Source organism: Mytilus edulis, chromosome 7, assembly GCF_963676685.1.
Source record: "Mytilus edulis chromosome 7, xbMytEdul2.2, whole genome shotgun sequence".
NCBI lineage: Eukaryota > Metazoa > Mollusca > Bivalvia > Mytilida > Mytilidae > Mytilus > Mytilus edulis.
The window spans coordinates 32193388-32206011 of record NC_092350.1 but is presented as its reverse complement, the minus strand read 5'-3'; the positions used below and the strand labels follow the sequence as shown (position 1 = coordinate 32206011).

The following is a 12624-nucleotide window of genomic DNA, read 5'->3' as shown; positions in this document are numbered from 1 at the left end:
CCTCATTTTCATGGTTCAGTGGTTATAGTTAAGTTTTTGTGTTTTGGTCTGTTTTTCTTATACTATATGCAATAGGTCTACTATAATTGGTGTATGGAATGATTGTAAGGGGTACATGTCTAGCTGACAGGTGTCATCTGACCTTGACCTCATTTTCATGGTCCAGTGGTCAAAGTTAAGTTTTTTAGTTTTGGTCTATTTTTCTAATACTTTATGCATGAGATCAACTATATGTGGTGTATGGAAATATTGTATGATCAATATGTCGGTTACGCAGGTTTTATTTGACCGTGACCTCATTTTCACGGTCTATTGCTAAGTTTTAAGTGTTTGTGTTTTGGTCTGTTTTTCTTTATTTATAAGCAATAAGTTAACTATATTTGTTGTATTGAAGAATTGTTAGCTGTACATGTCTGCCTGGCATGGTTCATCTGACCTTGACCTCATTTTCATGGTTCATTGATCAATGTTTCATTTTCTTGGTTAATGTTGAGTTTATGTGACAGTTGTAATAAAGCTTTATATTTAGGTCTATCAAGATAGTATCAAGGGTTAGTAAAGAAGGCGAGACATTTCAGTGTGTGCACTGTTGTTTTTAAAATGTATTGTTTCACAAGATTTGTACATTCCCTTATGAAAGCATGTATTGTTTATTAAAACGTTGAAATGTTTTCATTTGTTTTATTTTCTATTTGTTAATGGCACAGTAACCGACAAAGAGCAGTGTCGTATAAAAATCAACCAGTTTATGTGTGTGTACATGTTAGCAGTACAATAGGAGCTTTAGTGGTCAGGGGGACACTTTTTATAGTTTTATGGGTTTTAATCCCCATAAGGTGAAGTAAAGTTCATCCATCTTTTAAACAAGAACTTAATACAAGATTACTACGAGAACGCAATATAAGATAGATGGATAGGGTCAAAAATGACCTGATTTCATTCTTTAGCTGCATAACATGTCAAATAACTGCAGAAGGTTAACTTTATTATAAAGATGAAATAGTTTAAGACCCCACCGTTGTAAAAAAAAAACATTAATACTTTGATGTGAATTGTAAACCACTTGCCCAAAGTAAATTGGAGAGCGAATACACACAGTATATCCTTTTCAAGATCTTGTTTCATAATTACGTATTCTTACACGCTTTCAAACATCTTAACTTGAACTACGGTACAGGAAGACAATAATTGGCTGCACCGCTATTGTTCAAAGTGTAATTTTCTTGATTTCATTGCATCCTGATTGCTTGCATTTGCTGTTCTGTTTAAAGTTTTTGGGCTGTTGAATGTTGGTAATTTTACAAGGGATATTCCTTCCACAGGGATCATTTACAGATAATCAGTGATGCTTTTATGTACTACATTGACTGTTTTCATCTGTAATTGCATCAATGTAAACAAGAAGATATTATGGCATGACAATGTGCGTTATTGTTTGATTTTTTTTGTCAAAATCCGTATCCTTTAGATCTGTGGTGGTTCATTGTTGTTTGCATATGTTGTTGGTTTTAGTTTACTAAAACTGTCATGGAAAATGATTTATTTTATTCGCTTCGGATAACGAGAAGGACAATAGAAAATCCTATATGCTTGTTCAGACAATCCAAACCATATCTCTTAGTAATAAAAAGTGAGGGTTACAAATTATACTGTTCACAATAACTTCAGAACACATCTAGTCATACCGATTAAAATAATCTGATCTTCTATGGATGACAAACGAAAGCAGGTCTTATAGAATATCGTCTGCCTGGAGTAATATGGAGTTCTTTGTCAATCTAAGTATTTTATAAAATATGCGCATTGAACTGAAGATTTTACAGAAAAAAAGATTGAAGCTTTCATGTTTATTTATGTCCTGTTTAAGTTGTTTTGATTCATTTTGATGGTTAGTTCTATTTTAACAAATTTATGCGTATCTCGTTTTGAATAATAAACAAATCTGACTTTTTATAAGTTGTTTACAAGTAATTCGTCTTCACAGGATATGATGGTATTCCAGAGATGTTTTTGCGTCACTCTGTAATGCAAGATGGCAGTCAACCCAACAATGTTACAGATCTATTTAAAGGTAGGCACCATTTCCTTTAATGGACACATTAAAATAAAGAGTAATACATTTAAATCAATACTATTATTTTAACTTTTATTTTCTCTCTCTGGAAAGTTTTTAAATACTAAAGTTTTAAAATTATAAGCTCTTTCTTATTATAACGTAAGGGATTTAGTGCCATAGTAAATCTTGAAAAAAATGTAGTCTTTTATGTTTTCTTTTTGAAATGGTTTTTTTTTTTTTTAACTTGCCCAGTAATTCATACCGTGACCTTTTGTCATTACAACCTCCATCAAATGTTTATTAAGAAATATTTTTTTCATTTTCATTTTAAAGACTGGGTACAGAAAGAAAAACGTACAGATCATATGATTATGAAAACGGAATTCACTCCTAGGCCTAAAGGACCAAAGAAAACGCCCATGCGTCGTGACGATGTTAAACTCTTGATGTCATCTTCTTTGTTGACCTTGACGACCCCAATTGGTTTATTACGGAAAGTTTGGTTTGATCTAAGCCTCCATCTTGGTGTATGTGGCCAGGATGCTTTGAGGGATATGCTAGGAGATTCTTTATTAATAGAAACGGATGAATATGGATACACATACTGTAGACTGTCTCATTATATGGAAAGTAATGGAATTCGAAGCCAGAATGAAATGACGCAATGGGATTGGAACGCCCGGATGTACGAAATTCCTGGAGATCCAAATTGTCCGATGGCTAGTTTGAATTTATATTTATCTAAAAGAAATCCGTTCCAAAATGCGTTATTTCAAAGACCTAAATCAGTAACGTCAAAAGAGCAAGACATTTGGTATGCTACACCATTGGGTCATTGTGTTCTTGCTCGTTTAATGTCTAGTTTATGTGAGGAGTCTCGAATGGATAGATTGTATACTAACAGTACTATAAGAGTAACTGCTGCCGAGCTTATAGAGGCACGTGGAATACCAGTAGTAACAGTTATGAATACCGATCCACGTTACAAACAACATATCAAACAATCTGTTATACAGAAAACGTCACAAGAGCTGTTAACAGCAAGCGATACTTTACACAATATTATGTACAATGCGTAATCTCTTGTTCAGACCATAGAACTGTTAACAGCAATCGATACTTAACACAATATCATGTACAATGTGTGATATCTTGTTCATACCGAAGAACTGTTAAACTTCACAGGAACTGTTAACAGCAAGCGATACTTTACACAATATCATGTACAATGCGTATTATCTTGTTCAGACTAAAGAACTGTTAACAGCAAGTGATACTTTACACAATATCATGTACAATGCGTAATATCTTGTTCAGACCAAAGAACTGTTAAACCTCACAGGAACTGTTAACAGCAAGCGATACTTTACACAATATTATGTACAATGCGTAATATCTTGTTCAGACCGAAGAATGGTTAAACCTCACAGGAATTGTTGACAGCAAGCGATACTTTACACAATATTATGTACAATGCGTAATATCTTGTTCAGACCAAATAACTGTTAAACCTCACAGGAACTGTTAACAGCAAGGGATACTTGACACAATATCATGTACAATGCGTAATATCTTGTTCAGACCAAATAACTGTTAAACCTCACAGGAACTGTTAACAGCAAGGGATAATTGACACAATATCATGTACAATGGGTACTATCTTGTTCAGACCAAAGAACTGTTACACCTCACAGGAACTGTTAACAGCAAGCGATACTTTACACAATATTATATACAATGCGTAATATCTTGTTCAGACGAAAGAACTACCACTTGGATGCATATAGTTACAAAGTAACAATAAAACAGCTGTTTATGTTAATTTCTAAACCGTTGTTATTGAATATTAACACGTAGAATGTAAATTTGGGCATTCCAATAATTGTGTGTATATAGTATGTTTGTTTTATTTAAATTATTAAATTATAATAAGATTGCTTTACTTGACTGTTTTTATAATATCATGATAAAATCTTACGTGTTGCTACCAATATGTCTATGCTATACAACTGTATCCTAATACATGTATATTGGACTGGCAATATCAAGTTATATTTATTAAGAACATTTTTTTAAAGGATACGCTGTAAAATTAATTTCAAAAAAAGGAAAATTTAGACAACAAGAAAATAAAATAATGAGAAATTAAAATGTATACATTAGGTGTTTTAATGCAGGTTTTTGGAATTCTCTGTGGAGTTAGTAAACTAATTTGCATATTGTATAGACTCTTTTGTTGAAGGTAGTATATACTAGTATGTAGATCATAAAAGCTCTTTTGTGGCTTGTTTTTTTCCCGTCGAGTTGCTACATCATTGACGTATACGCCGCATCTTTGTTTATTATTAACTTTTTTTCTGGAAACCATTTCCTGCTTGACTTGAAAATGTGCTTTTATTCCGGGAACCATTGACTATCTGACTAAGAATGGTCATTCAAAAACGAATTGATGCAATATTTTCTGACTATTTTGATCATATGAAGTTTGCTTTTATGTTGCTGTTACATGTACGATTATATTAGCTTGAAGAGCCTCGATGGCTAAGTGGTTTAATAAAGTATTTTTCTACTGTATATAACCTGCCTGTCATCTTTGAGGTTCTGATTTCGACTCCCGCACGTGACAGGTGCGTTCGACTCCATTCTTAATTGACTAGGATTGCTAGTTTTCCTTCCAAAGGTGGTGTTTCTCTCCGGCTTCCTCCACCATAAAAAAAAGGTCGCCACTAAATAACCAATAGTGCTGAAGATGGAGTTAAACACCAAATACCAATTATGCAATGTATTAGTTCGAGTTTAATATGTCTGCGTTGTTTAAAATGACTTTTAATTCTTTTTGTAAAACAGCTGGTATTTTGTCAGAATCCTCCAAGAGAATAGCATTACAACAAAATAAATATAAAAGTATCTTGAATCAGTAGCATTCTTTTTTTAACATAAAAATGCATGAAAAGTACTGTATGTGATGTATAATTTAAACTGAAATATACTTTAAATGTATCACTGAAACGTTACCTGGTAACAATTGACAGGGTCAGAAGTTCACGTAACCGAGACCGGAAGCCAAGGCGTTATAAAGATAGAAGACGATGACAGCGATTCTTCAGACTCGGCACAGATCAATTGGGGAGTCAAGTTGTTCAGAGGTAACACATTATTAACATGTATATATATTCTTTGAATAAAAAAAAAAAAAAATTGGAAATGGGGAATGTGTCAAAGAGACAACAACACGATCAATGAGCAGAAAACAGTCCAATGCCACCAATAAGTCTTCAACGCAGAAAGAAAACCTCACATCCGGAGTCTGGCTTCATCTGGCCCCTAAGCAAAAATGTGTACTAGTTCAGTGAAAATGGACGTCACACTTAACACCGAAACTTGAAAATATCGCAAAAAAAAACAACAACACATTGTATGTCAGTGAATTTAATCAAATTTTCTTTAATTTAAATTTGAATTAAACATTTACAATCTTTTGAGATATGTAATTCGAATATTCTTTCAAATATTGCTTGTATCTGTTTCTCAATGTGAACCGTTTAAAATGTTTTCGTTTTTTTTGTTTTTTTGTTTTTTGTTTTGTTTTTTTGTTTTGCTTTGTTTTCTTTTAACATCCGCGTCACACAATTTGTTCAATCTATTGCAGGTTGGCTTGTGAGTGTTAATCTACCCGTTGAATTTGAAATTTACACTGTAAGTGATTTGAATGATGTCTTGTGCCAGTTTTATCTCGAAGCAAAGTCCAAAAGAGGTGATCCATATCAACTGTGTACACTGCTTGATGTCAAAAATGCGCTTAAACGGTATTTGTCAGGTATTTCAAAACAGTGGAGCGATTCTTGGAAGGACGACCGAAGTTTCGAATCATCAAATCGCATACTTGACAGTATTCGAGAAGCCATAAAAGAATCCACACCAAGAAACAAAGCGCCATCAAAACTACCGATGACACAAGAAGATCGAAATACGTTTATCAAATCAGGGTTACTTTGCACTTCGAATCCCCTCGGATTGTTCCGTAAGGTTTGGTTTGATCTTTCGCTTCACTTAGGATGTGGCGGTCAAGCAGCAATGAGGAGTTTGACGGCAGATATGTTTGTTACGGAAATTGACGAACAAAATCGTCGGTATTATAGGCTAAATAAATGTTCCCATGTAGAAAGTGCTAGGTCAAAAATGGAAATGCAATATTGGGATTGGGAGGGGAGAATGTACGAAATTCCAGGAGATCCTAACTGTCCTGTTTCTGCTATGGACTTGTACTTATCAAAGCGAAACCCGCATAAGAATGCGTTTTTTCAGAGACCAAAAACAAATATACATGACTGTCCTGATGTATGGTATGAGTCTCAAGTAGGTCACGGTGTCCTAGCATCAATTATGTCCAGAATGTCGGAAGATGCGGGTCTTAGTCGCTTGTATACAAATACAAGCGTTCGCGTTACAGCAGCTGAAGCTTTAGAAAAAAGCTGTGTGAATGTTGACGCTATCATGGGAATTAATCCTAAGAACAAAACTGCCAAAAGTGTTCAACAAGCCATGTCGAGAACTCATACCTCTGATGAACTGTTTTTCAATAGTAAAACGCTGCATGAAATATTGTACGGCTTTTCTTAGACTTTTTACATTTCTGTGTTGTGTGCTGTGCATATTAGTATAATTACGCAATAAGGGGGAAAAGTTGTATGGTTCGTCTTCCATGTATATTGAATATTCATTGTTATTTCATTATATAGAGCGTGACATTTTCTTTTTTTGAGAATTAAATGCTTCTTTTTGTAACTTCATTGGTGTGTAAAAGCGTTGACCGAAGTACATTTTGTATGAAGTGCGGGAGCGCTTCATTATAAAAATGTGCGCACGGTCAACTCTTTTACAACCCTATGAAGTTACAAAAAGAAGCATATTTATAATTACATTTTTTGTTAAGCTAGGATCATGAAAACACGATTTTTATCAAGTTTTATTATATTTACCTGTGCACTTTATTGTGGGACTTCGTGTCATCATGAATGATAAATTTCATTGAGTAATAATGCGAGATTGCAGTTAGCCAATCAGAATAGCGTATTATATTGAAACATACATCTAATGTTATTATATGACAATGTGTGCTCTATAACACTTTGTAGTACGTGTAAGTATTTTAAAGAACAATTATATGTATATTTTTATGCTCCACCTACGATAGTAGAAGGGCATAATGTTTTCTGGTCTGTGCGTCCGTTCGTCCGTCTGTCCCGCTTCAGGTTAAAGTTTTTGGTCAAGGTAGTTTTTGATGAAGCTTAAGTCCAATCAACTTGAAACTTAGTACACTTGTTGCTTATGATATGATCTTTATAATTTAAAGGCAAACTAGACTTTTGACCCCAATTTCACGGTCCACTGAACATGGAAAATGATAGTGCGAGTGGGGCATCCGTGTACTTTGGACACATTCTTGTTTTAAATATTTTAAGATAAAGCAGTTATTTTTAACATTCTAATTTATATTCTATTTCTTTATCTTCATTTTATAGTTAACAAGCATAAATCGTCGAATAGCTGTAAGGGTCCAAACTAAATTTAAATGCTTTTTTTTCTTTTAACTCAGTTTCAATGTAATTTTGATATTGAATCATCCGTTAACATTTTGCCGCTGATCTGATTCGACATGTTTTAAAAATGTCCGGTTTTCGGTTTTATTGGACACAAAATCATTATTTTAGGTATAAACCGAATTATGCAGTTGCTTTCTACGATTGCTTTTACCTACGGAGAAATTGGTTATGGGTTGGAACTAAATTATTGGGATTAATTTAGTTCTTGCAAAGGAGCAAGTTTCATTTCAGTTTTTATGCGGTCTTTTTGTCTTTTATTCAGATTCTTAACAAAAATTAAAAAAATTAAGAATTACATGATTATTTTTATTGTCTTTCCATCCTGTTGAAACGAAAAGGTATATTTTCCTTGTGCTTTGGATATGTATTTTTATTTTATTTAGTGAGAAATATTTTTAGATTAAAAGTATAGTAATATGTTTTTGGGTTTTATAAAGTTTTTATTATTTTTATCAATTATTTGAATATTTATTATCTACTTCTGTCTCGTGATGGTCTCAACCATAAGTCCATAACCGGTGCATAATAAAGTGGGATATCATTTCTTGTTTAATATTTTATCCAATGAAAACCATTGCTATTCATGTTGTTACAGTAGTACTAGTGAATAAAAGCATGTAGATTTTGTGTATATAGTTGGCTTTTGTTGTGTTGTAATTAAAGTGCGTATTGAGACAACAACCATAAACTGTTCATTTGCTTTCAAAATAATAAATCAACCATTTACAAACAAGTTAGTTTTATTTATTTGAAGGAGCAGTTTTGAGATCACATATACTTATTTGTTGGAATGTAATTTTACACAAGTAGTTCTGATAGTTCGGTAACGCATACTTTAAAGAGCCAAAACAGATTAGAAAAAAAAAGGACAAAACAAATCCGTCACAAAACTTCTAAAAATATGAATTATTTGGGTAGAAATTGCAATACCACTGTCACAAAACTCATAAAAATATGAATTATTGGTAGAAATTGCTATACCACCGTCTAAAAACTTCTAAACATATGAATTATTGGTAGAAATCTCGCAATACCACCGTAAAAAAACTCCCCAAAATATGAATTATTCGTAGAAATCGCAAGACCACCGTCACAAACTCCTTAAATTTTGAATTATTGGTAGAAATCGCAATACCAAAACTTTAAAAAAGCATGTTGATAACATCAAAGTAAACATATGAATCAGAGCAAACGTGTAAGTATAACAATGTAATAAGAATATCGGTATGCTTACTTGATGAATCTGACTTTAGAAAGTGTAGATTTTTTCTTATTTATGTGAATGACACTTAAAGGTGTTGACGACCAATAAACATGCACGACCATAATTATTGTACGAAGTTCAAGATGTAAGTCTGACTGTTGAGCAATGAATTTAATTTTTTTTTACAGCATTTGTAAACGACTTATTTACTTTAATCCACCATTTTCTGTATGACGGGGAATATGGCAGTTGATGTCAATTCGTTTGATGTGTTTTTGCTTTTGATTTTGCCATTTGTAAAGGGACTTTCCGTTTGAATTTTCATTGGAATTCGATATTTCTGTTATTTTATTTTTTTAGTGAACTAAGTAAATATGTGAAATATGTACCACAACAAATATGAAACGATATTATTTTTATATATTGATTCGTCTCTTCCACACAACATTTGACTGCGATGAGTTTAGTTTATTTTATATTCTTTAGAAAAAAAAAGGAGTGATTGTTCATACAAGTACATCTGTCTGTCGTCTTTTTTCTTGTCTATTTCCATTGGCATGCAACAAGCAACCTTACTCTTTCTATATTCAATGATTCTTTAGTGTGTATCCTATTCCTGGATTGTAAGATCAATGGTCATAATTTACCATCTCTCGTATACTCTTCCCACATTTCTTAAAGTGGAATTGCTTGTAATATGCACCCTTTTGAACTAAACAAAATCATCTAAAAATGTATTGGATATTTCTTGGGAATTTCATTTTTAAATGACATTCTTATGCTTTGTGTCGTGTTCCATTTTAGACATGTTTTGTAACGCGCCCTTCACTGCACTCTGATATTTTGTTTTTCTCAGAAATAGGTCAGCTTAATCATCTTGAACCGTGTTGAAGTCTTAAATACGGTTCAAGAAAAGAACAAACAATGTGGATGATAAATTGGTGTTTAACGACCAGTTGCAAATTATATTACATATCAGTAAAAGAACATGATAAATGTGGTATGAAAATGAGCCCTGTTTTGTACTAGAGTGACGCGCTAAGCCATATTTTAAATGAGGTACTAGTTCACAAGATAACAAGGTTTGGAAGATGTGTCACCCTATACCGGGACAATCAAGTTTAACTTTGAGTAACCCCTTAATTCTCAGCTCTTAGAGGAGAAGCAGCACGTTCAGTTCGACCCTACCGGGTATCGAACCCACGACCTCCCGCGTACAAGTCGACTACGAGACTATCGAGGTGATAAAGGAACGAACACAAATTGAGAAAGAAATATATATGCTTCAACATTTTCACTATTTTATACTGCAATTTGTAGATATTAGAGAAAGATATACAAAAGAACAAACATGAATGAAATAGATAGAATTATGTACGAAACCTTTACTTATTAGACCGAACTGAAGTATATTAATAATAATCAACGCTACCAAGGACGTATATTAGACCTTGACGCTACACATAAACCAATTGCTAGAATGATTGTTATTCCACGCGTTTCTCACAAGCGCATTGATTTTGCATTTTTCTGGTTGGTCTTTGTATTGAAATAGTTTTTCTGGCAGTATTATTGAAATACAAAAAATACAACTGTGCATATATTATGAAATCTGAAATGAAATATAGTGAAAATGTAATTGCCATGAAGTTCTTTTTTTATGTTATATATAGTTTTAGCACGCCATACACTTCATGCTTTTAAAGGACGTGTCCAATATTGAAACATTATACACTTGTAAGTAAATGTTTCCACAAATGAATTAGAAACTAATGATTGTATCAATGGAGAAATTACATTAGTAGAACTTAATACTAGATTAAAATGTCGCATGCATTTAGTTTGGTAGTAGTTATTTTTAACGAGTATATATACTTATTCCCGAATACACTTTGACAGGAAAAACAACCGCCGACAAAGATGGCGACGATGAAAGTAGTTCTACCACCACACAGCGGGAATATCTGGCTGGAACCAGAATGCGGACAAAAAGGGACATTAAGATATTCAAAGGTGACTTTCAGTTTTAACCTTGTATGCATGTTATGTCCTAGAAATGGATTAATACTCGCTGTTTCATTAACTGCAATGTAGCATGGTCGAGGCAGCTTTTATATAAAACTAAGCAAAGGGGGCATAAGGAATATACTAAATAATCGCTTAATTGCATGATTTCTTTTTTTATATAAAGAAGGATGGAAAATGACTTTGTTCAAATTGTTATATTTCTTTTTAATTATTCATTTGCTCTTAATCTGACAAAAAGAAATTAAATAAAGCATGAGTTTTTAGATTCTGAAAATAACTAGCAAATTATTTGGGAAAAAAGGAGGAAGATAATATAACAGTTTTGTTTCATCATGGTTCAATGAGGTGATGACGTCCCTATTTTTATATTGTAGAATGGCTTATATGGAATAATCTGGATCCCGATTTTGAGACATTGCCTGGTGCTAAATTGAATAAATTCTTAGAAAGGTTCTATAAAGAAGTGCGATCAAAAGACGGTAAACCTTACACAAGATCAACTGTAGTGGGCATTCGAGCAAGTATAAATCGTTACATGAATTCTCTCCCAGAGTCCTGTCGCCTATCAATCCTTAAACATGAAGCGTTTAGTTCAAGCAATGCTCTACTCGAACGTATGAACTTAGAAGATAAACACAGACCAAAAACTACCATCAAAAGAATCATTTCTGCAAATGATCTGACAAAAATGATGAGATCAAGTGTTATAGAGGCGAATGTTCCTTCCTCTTTAGTGAGGAAGGTGTGGATCGACCTGTGTCTACATTTTGGAATGAAAGGAAAAGAAGCAATTCGTACTCTTACCAAGGAATCATTTCTTTTCGAAACGGACGAGAATGGACACCAATTCTACAGATTGAATTATGACCTTGAAACGCCAAAAATAGAAAGTTTCTCAGAGATGCATGATTGGCATTGGTTTGCAAGAATGTATGCAATTGAAGATAGTCAATATTGTCCAGTTAAAAGTATGAATGCTTACATATCAAAACTTAGCGCAGATATACCAGAATTTTTCCAGCGCCCTGTGGACAAAAAATCAATGACGGATGAAATTTGGTTTTACGGTGCTATGGGGCATAATTCCATATTGAAAATGATGTCTGAGATATCAACGGAAGCCAGTTTGACACGAATTTACACCAATATTTGTCTGAAAGCAACAATAACTGATCTCTTAGAGAAACAGGGTTTAAATGTAGAAACTATTATGAACATACAATCAAGAGGAAGGTATAATGTAAATCCGATCCAGTCGTCTGAGGAACTCATGCAAAACAGTTTAAATATGCACTACATGCTGTACAGAGCGGTGTATGATCAGGCATCCGGCTAATAATTAAAAAAAAAACTGTTTTGTTTGAACCAACACGTGTTTGTCCATGTTTGACACCCATGTTGTACTATTCACCAATGATTTTGTCAAAATAAACTCCCAACAATGTTTCAGCTCTGATGTTCTTGTACTTTTCCTCCATCGGATGAATTCTTTATACTATAGATACTATTTAACAGAGTGTACACAAGGCAATGATTGTATTTTATTTGTATGACCTCTATTGTGATTGTGATTCACAATAGAGGTCATACAAATAAAATACAATCATTGCCTTGTGTACACTCTGTTAATTTGTGATTGACATTTAGACTTTCGTTTCTTTCATTCATTAGCCAATGCTTGCATTGCAAAATATCACCGTAAAGTTTTTAACTGATATCAATTGGTTGTAAAG

The 12624-nt window shown here is 33.2% G+C and overlaps 1 protein-coding gene across 8 annotated transcripts in view; it reads left to right on the top strand.

Annotated features, from left to right (window-relative positions):
• LOC139482639 (uncharacterized) overlaps window positions 1–12624 on the top strand; it is a 79244-nt gene that overhangs the window by 47659 nt on the left and 18961 nt on the right. The window contains exons 5-6 of one of the 8 annotated variants that reach the window (XM_071266580.1): window positions 10763–10876; window positions 11266–12345. The exons of 5 other annotated variants lie outside the window; for them this stretch is intronic. In XM_071266580.1, coding sequence (XP_071122681.1) covers window positions 10763–10876; window positions 11266–12227 — 1076 coding nt within the window. In that variant the 3' untranslated portion in view covers window positions 12228–12345. Of the gene's footprint in view, window positions 1–1984; window positions 2072–2389; window positions 3221–5088; window positions 5203–5705; window positions 8393–10762; window positions 10877–11265; window positions 12346–12624 lie in introns of those variants that run through there. 2 more of the 8 variants (XM_071266578.1, XM_071266582.1) reach the window with 2 other exon arrangements.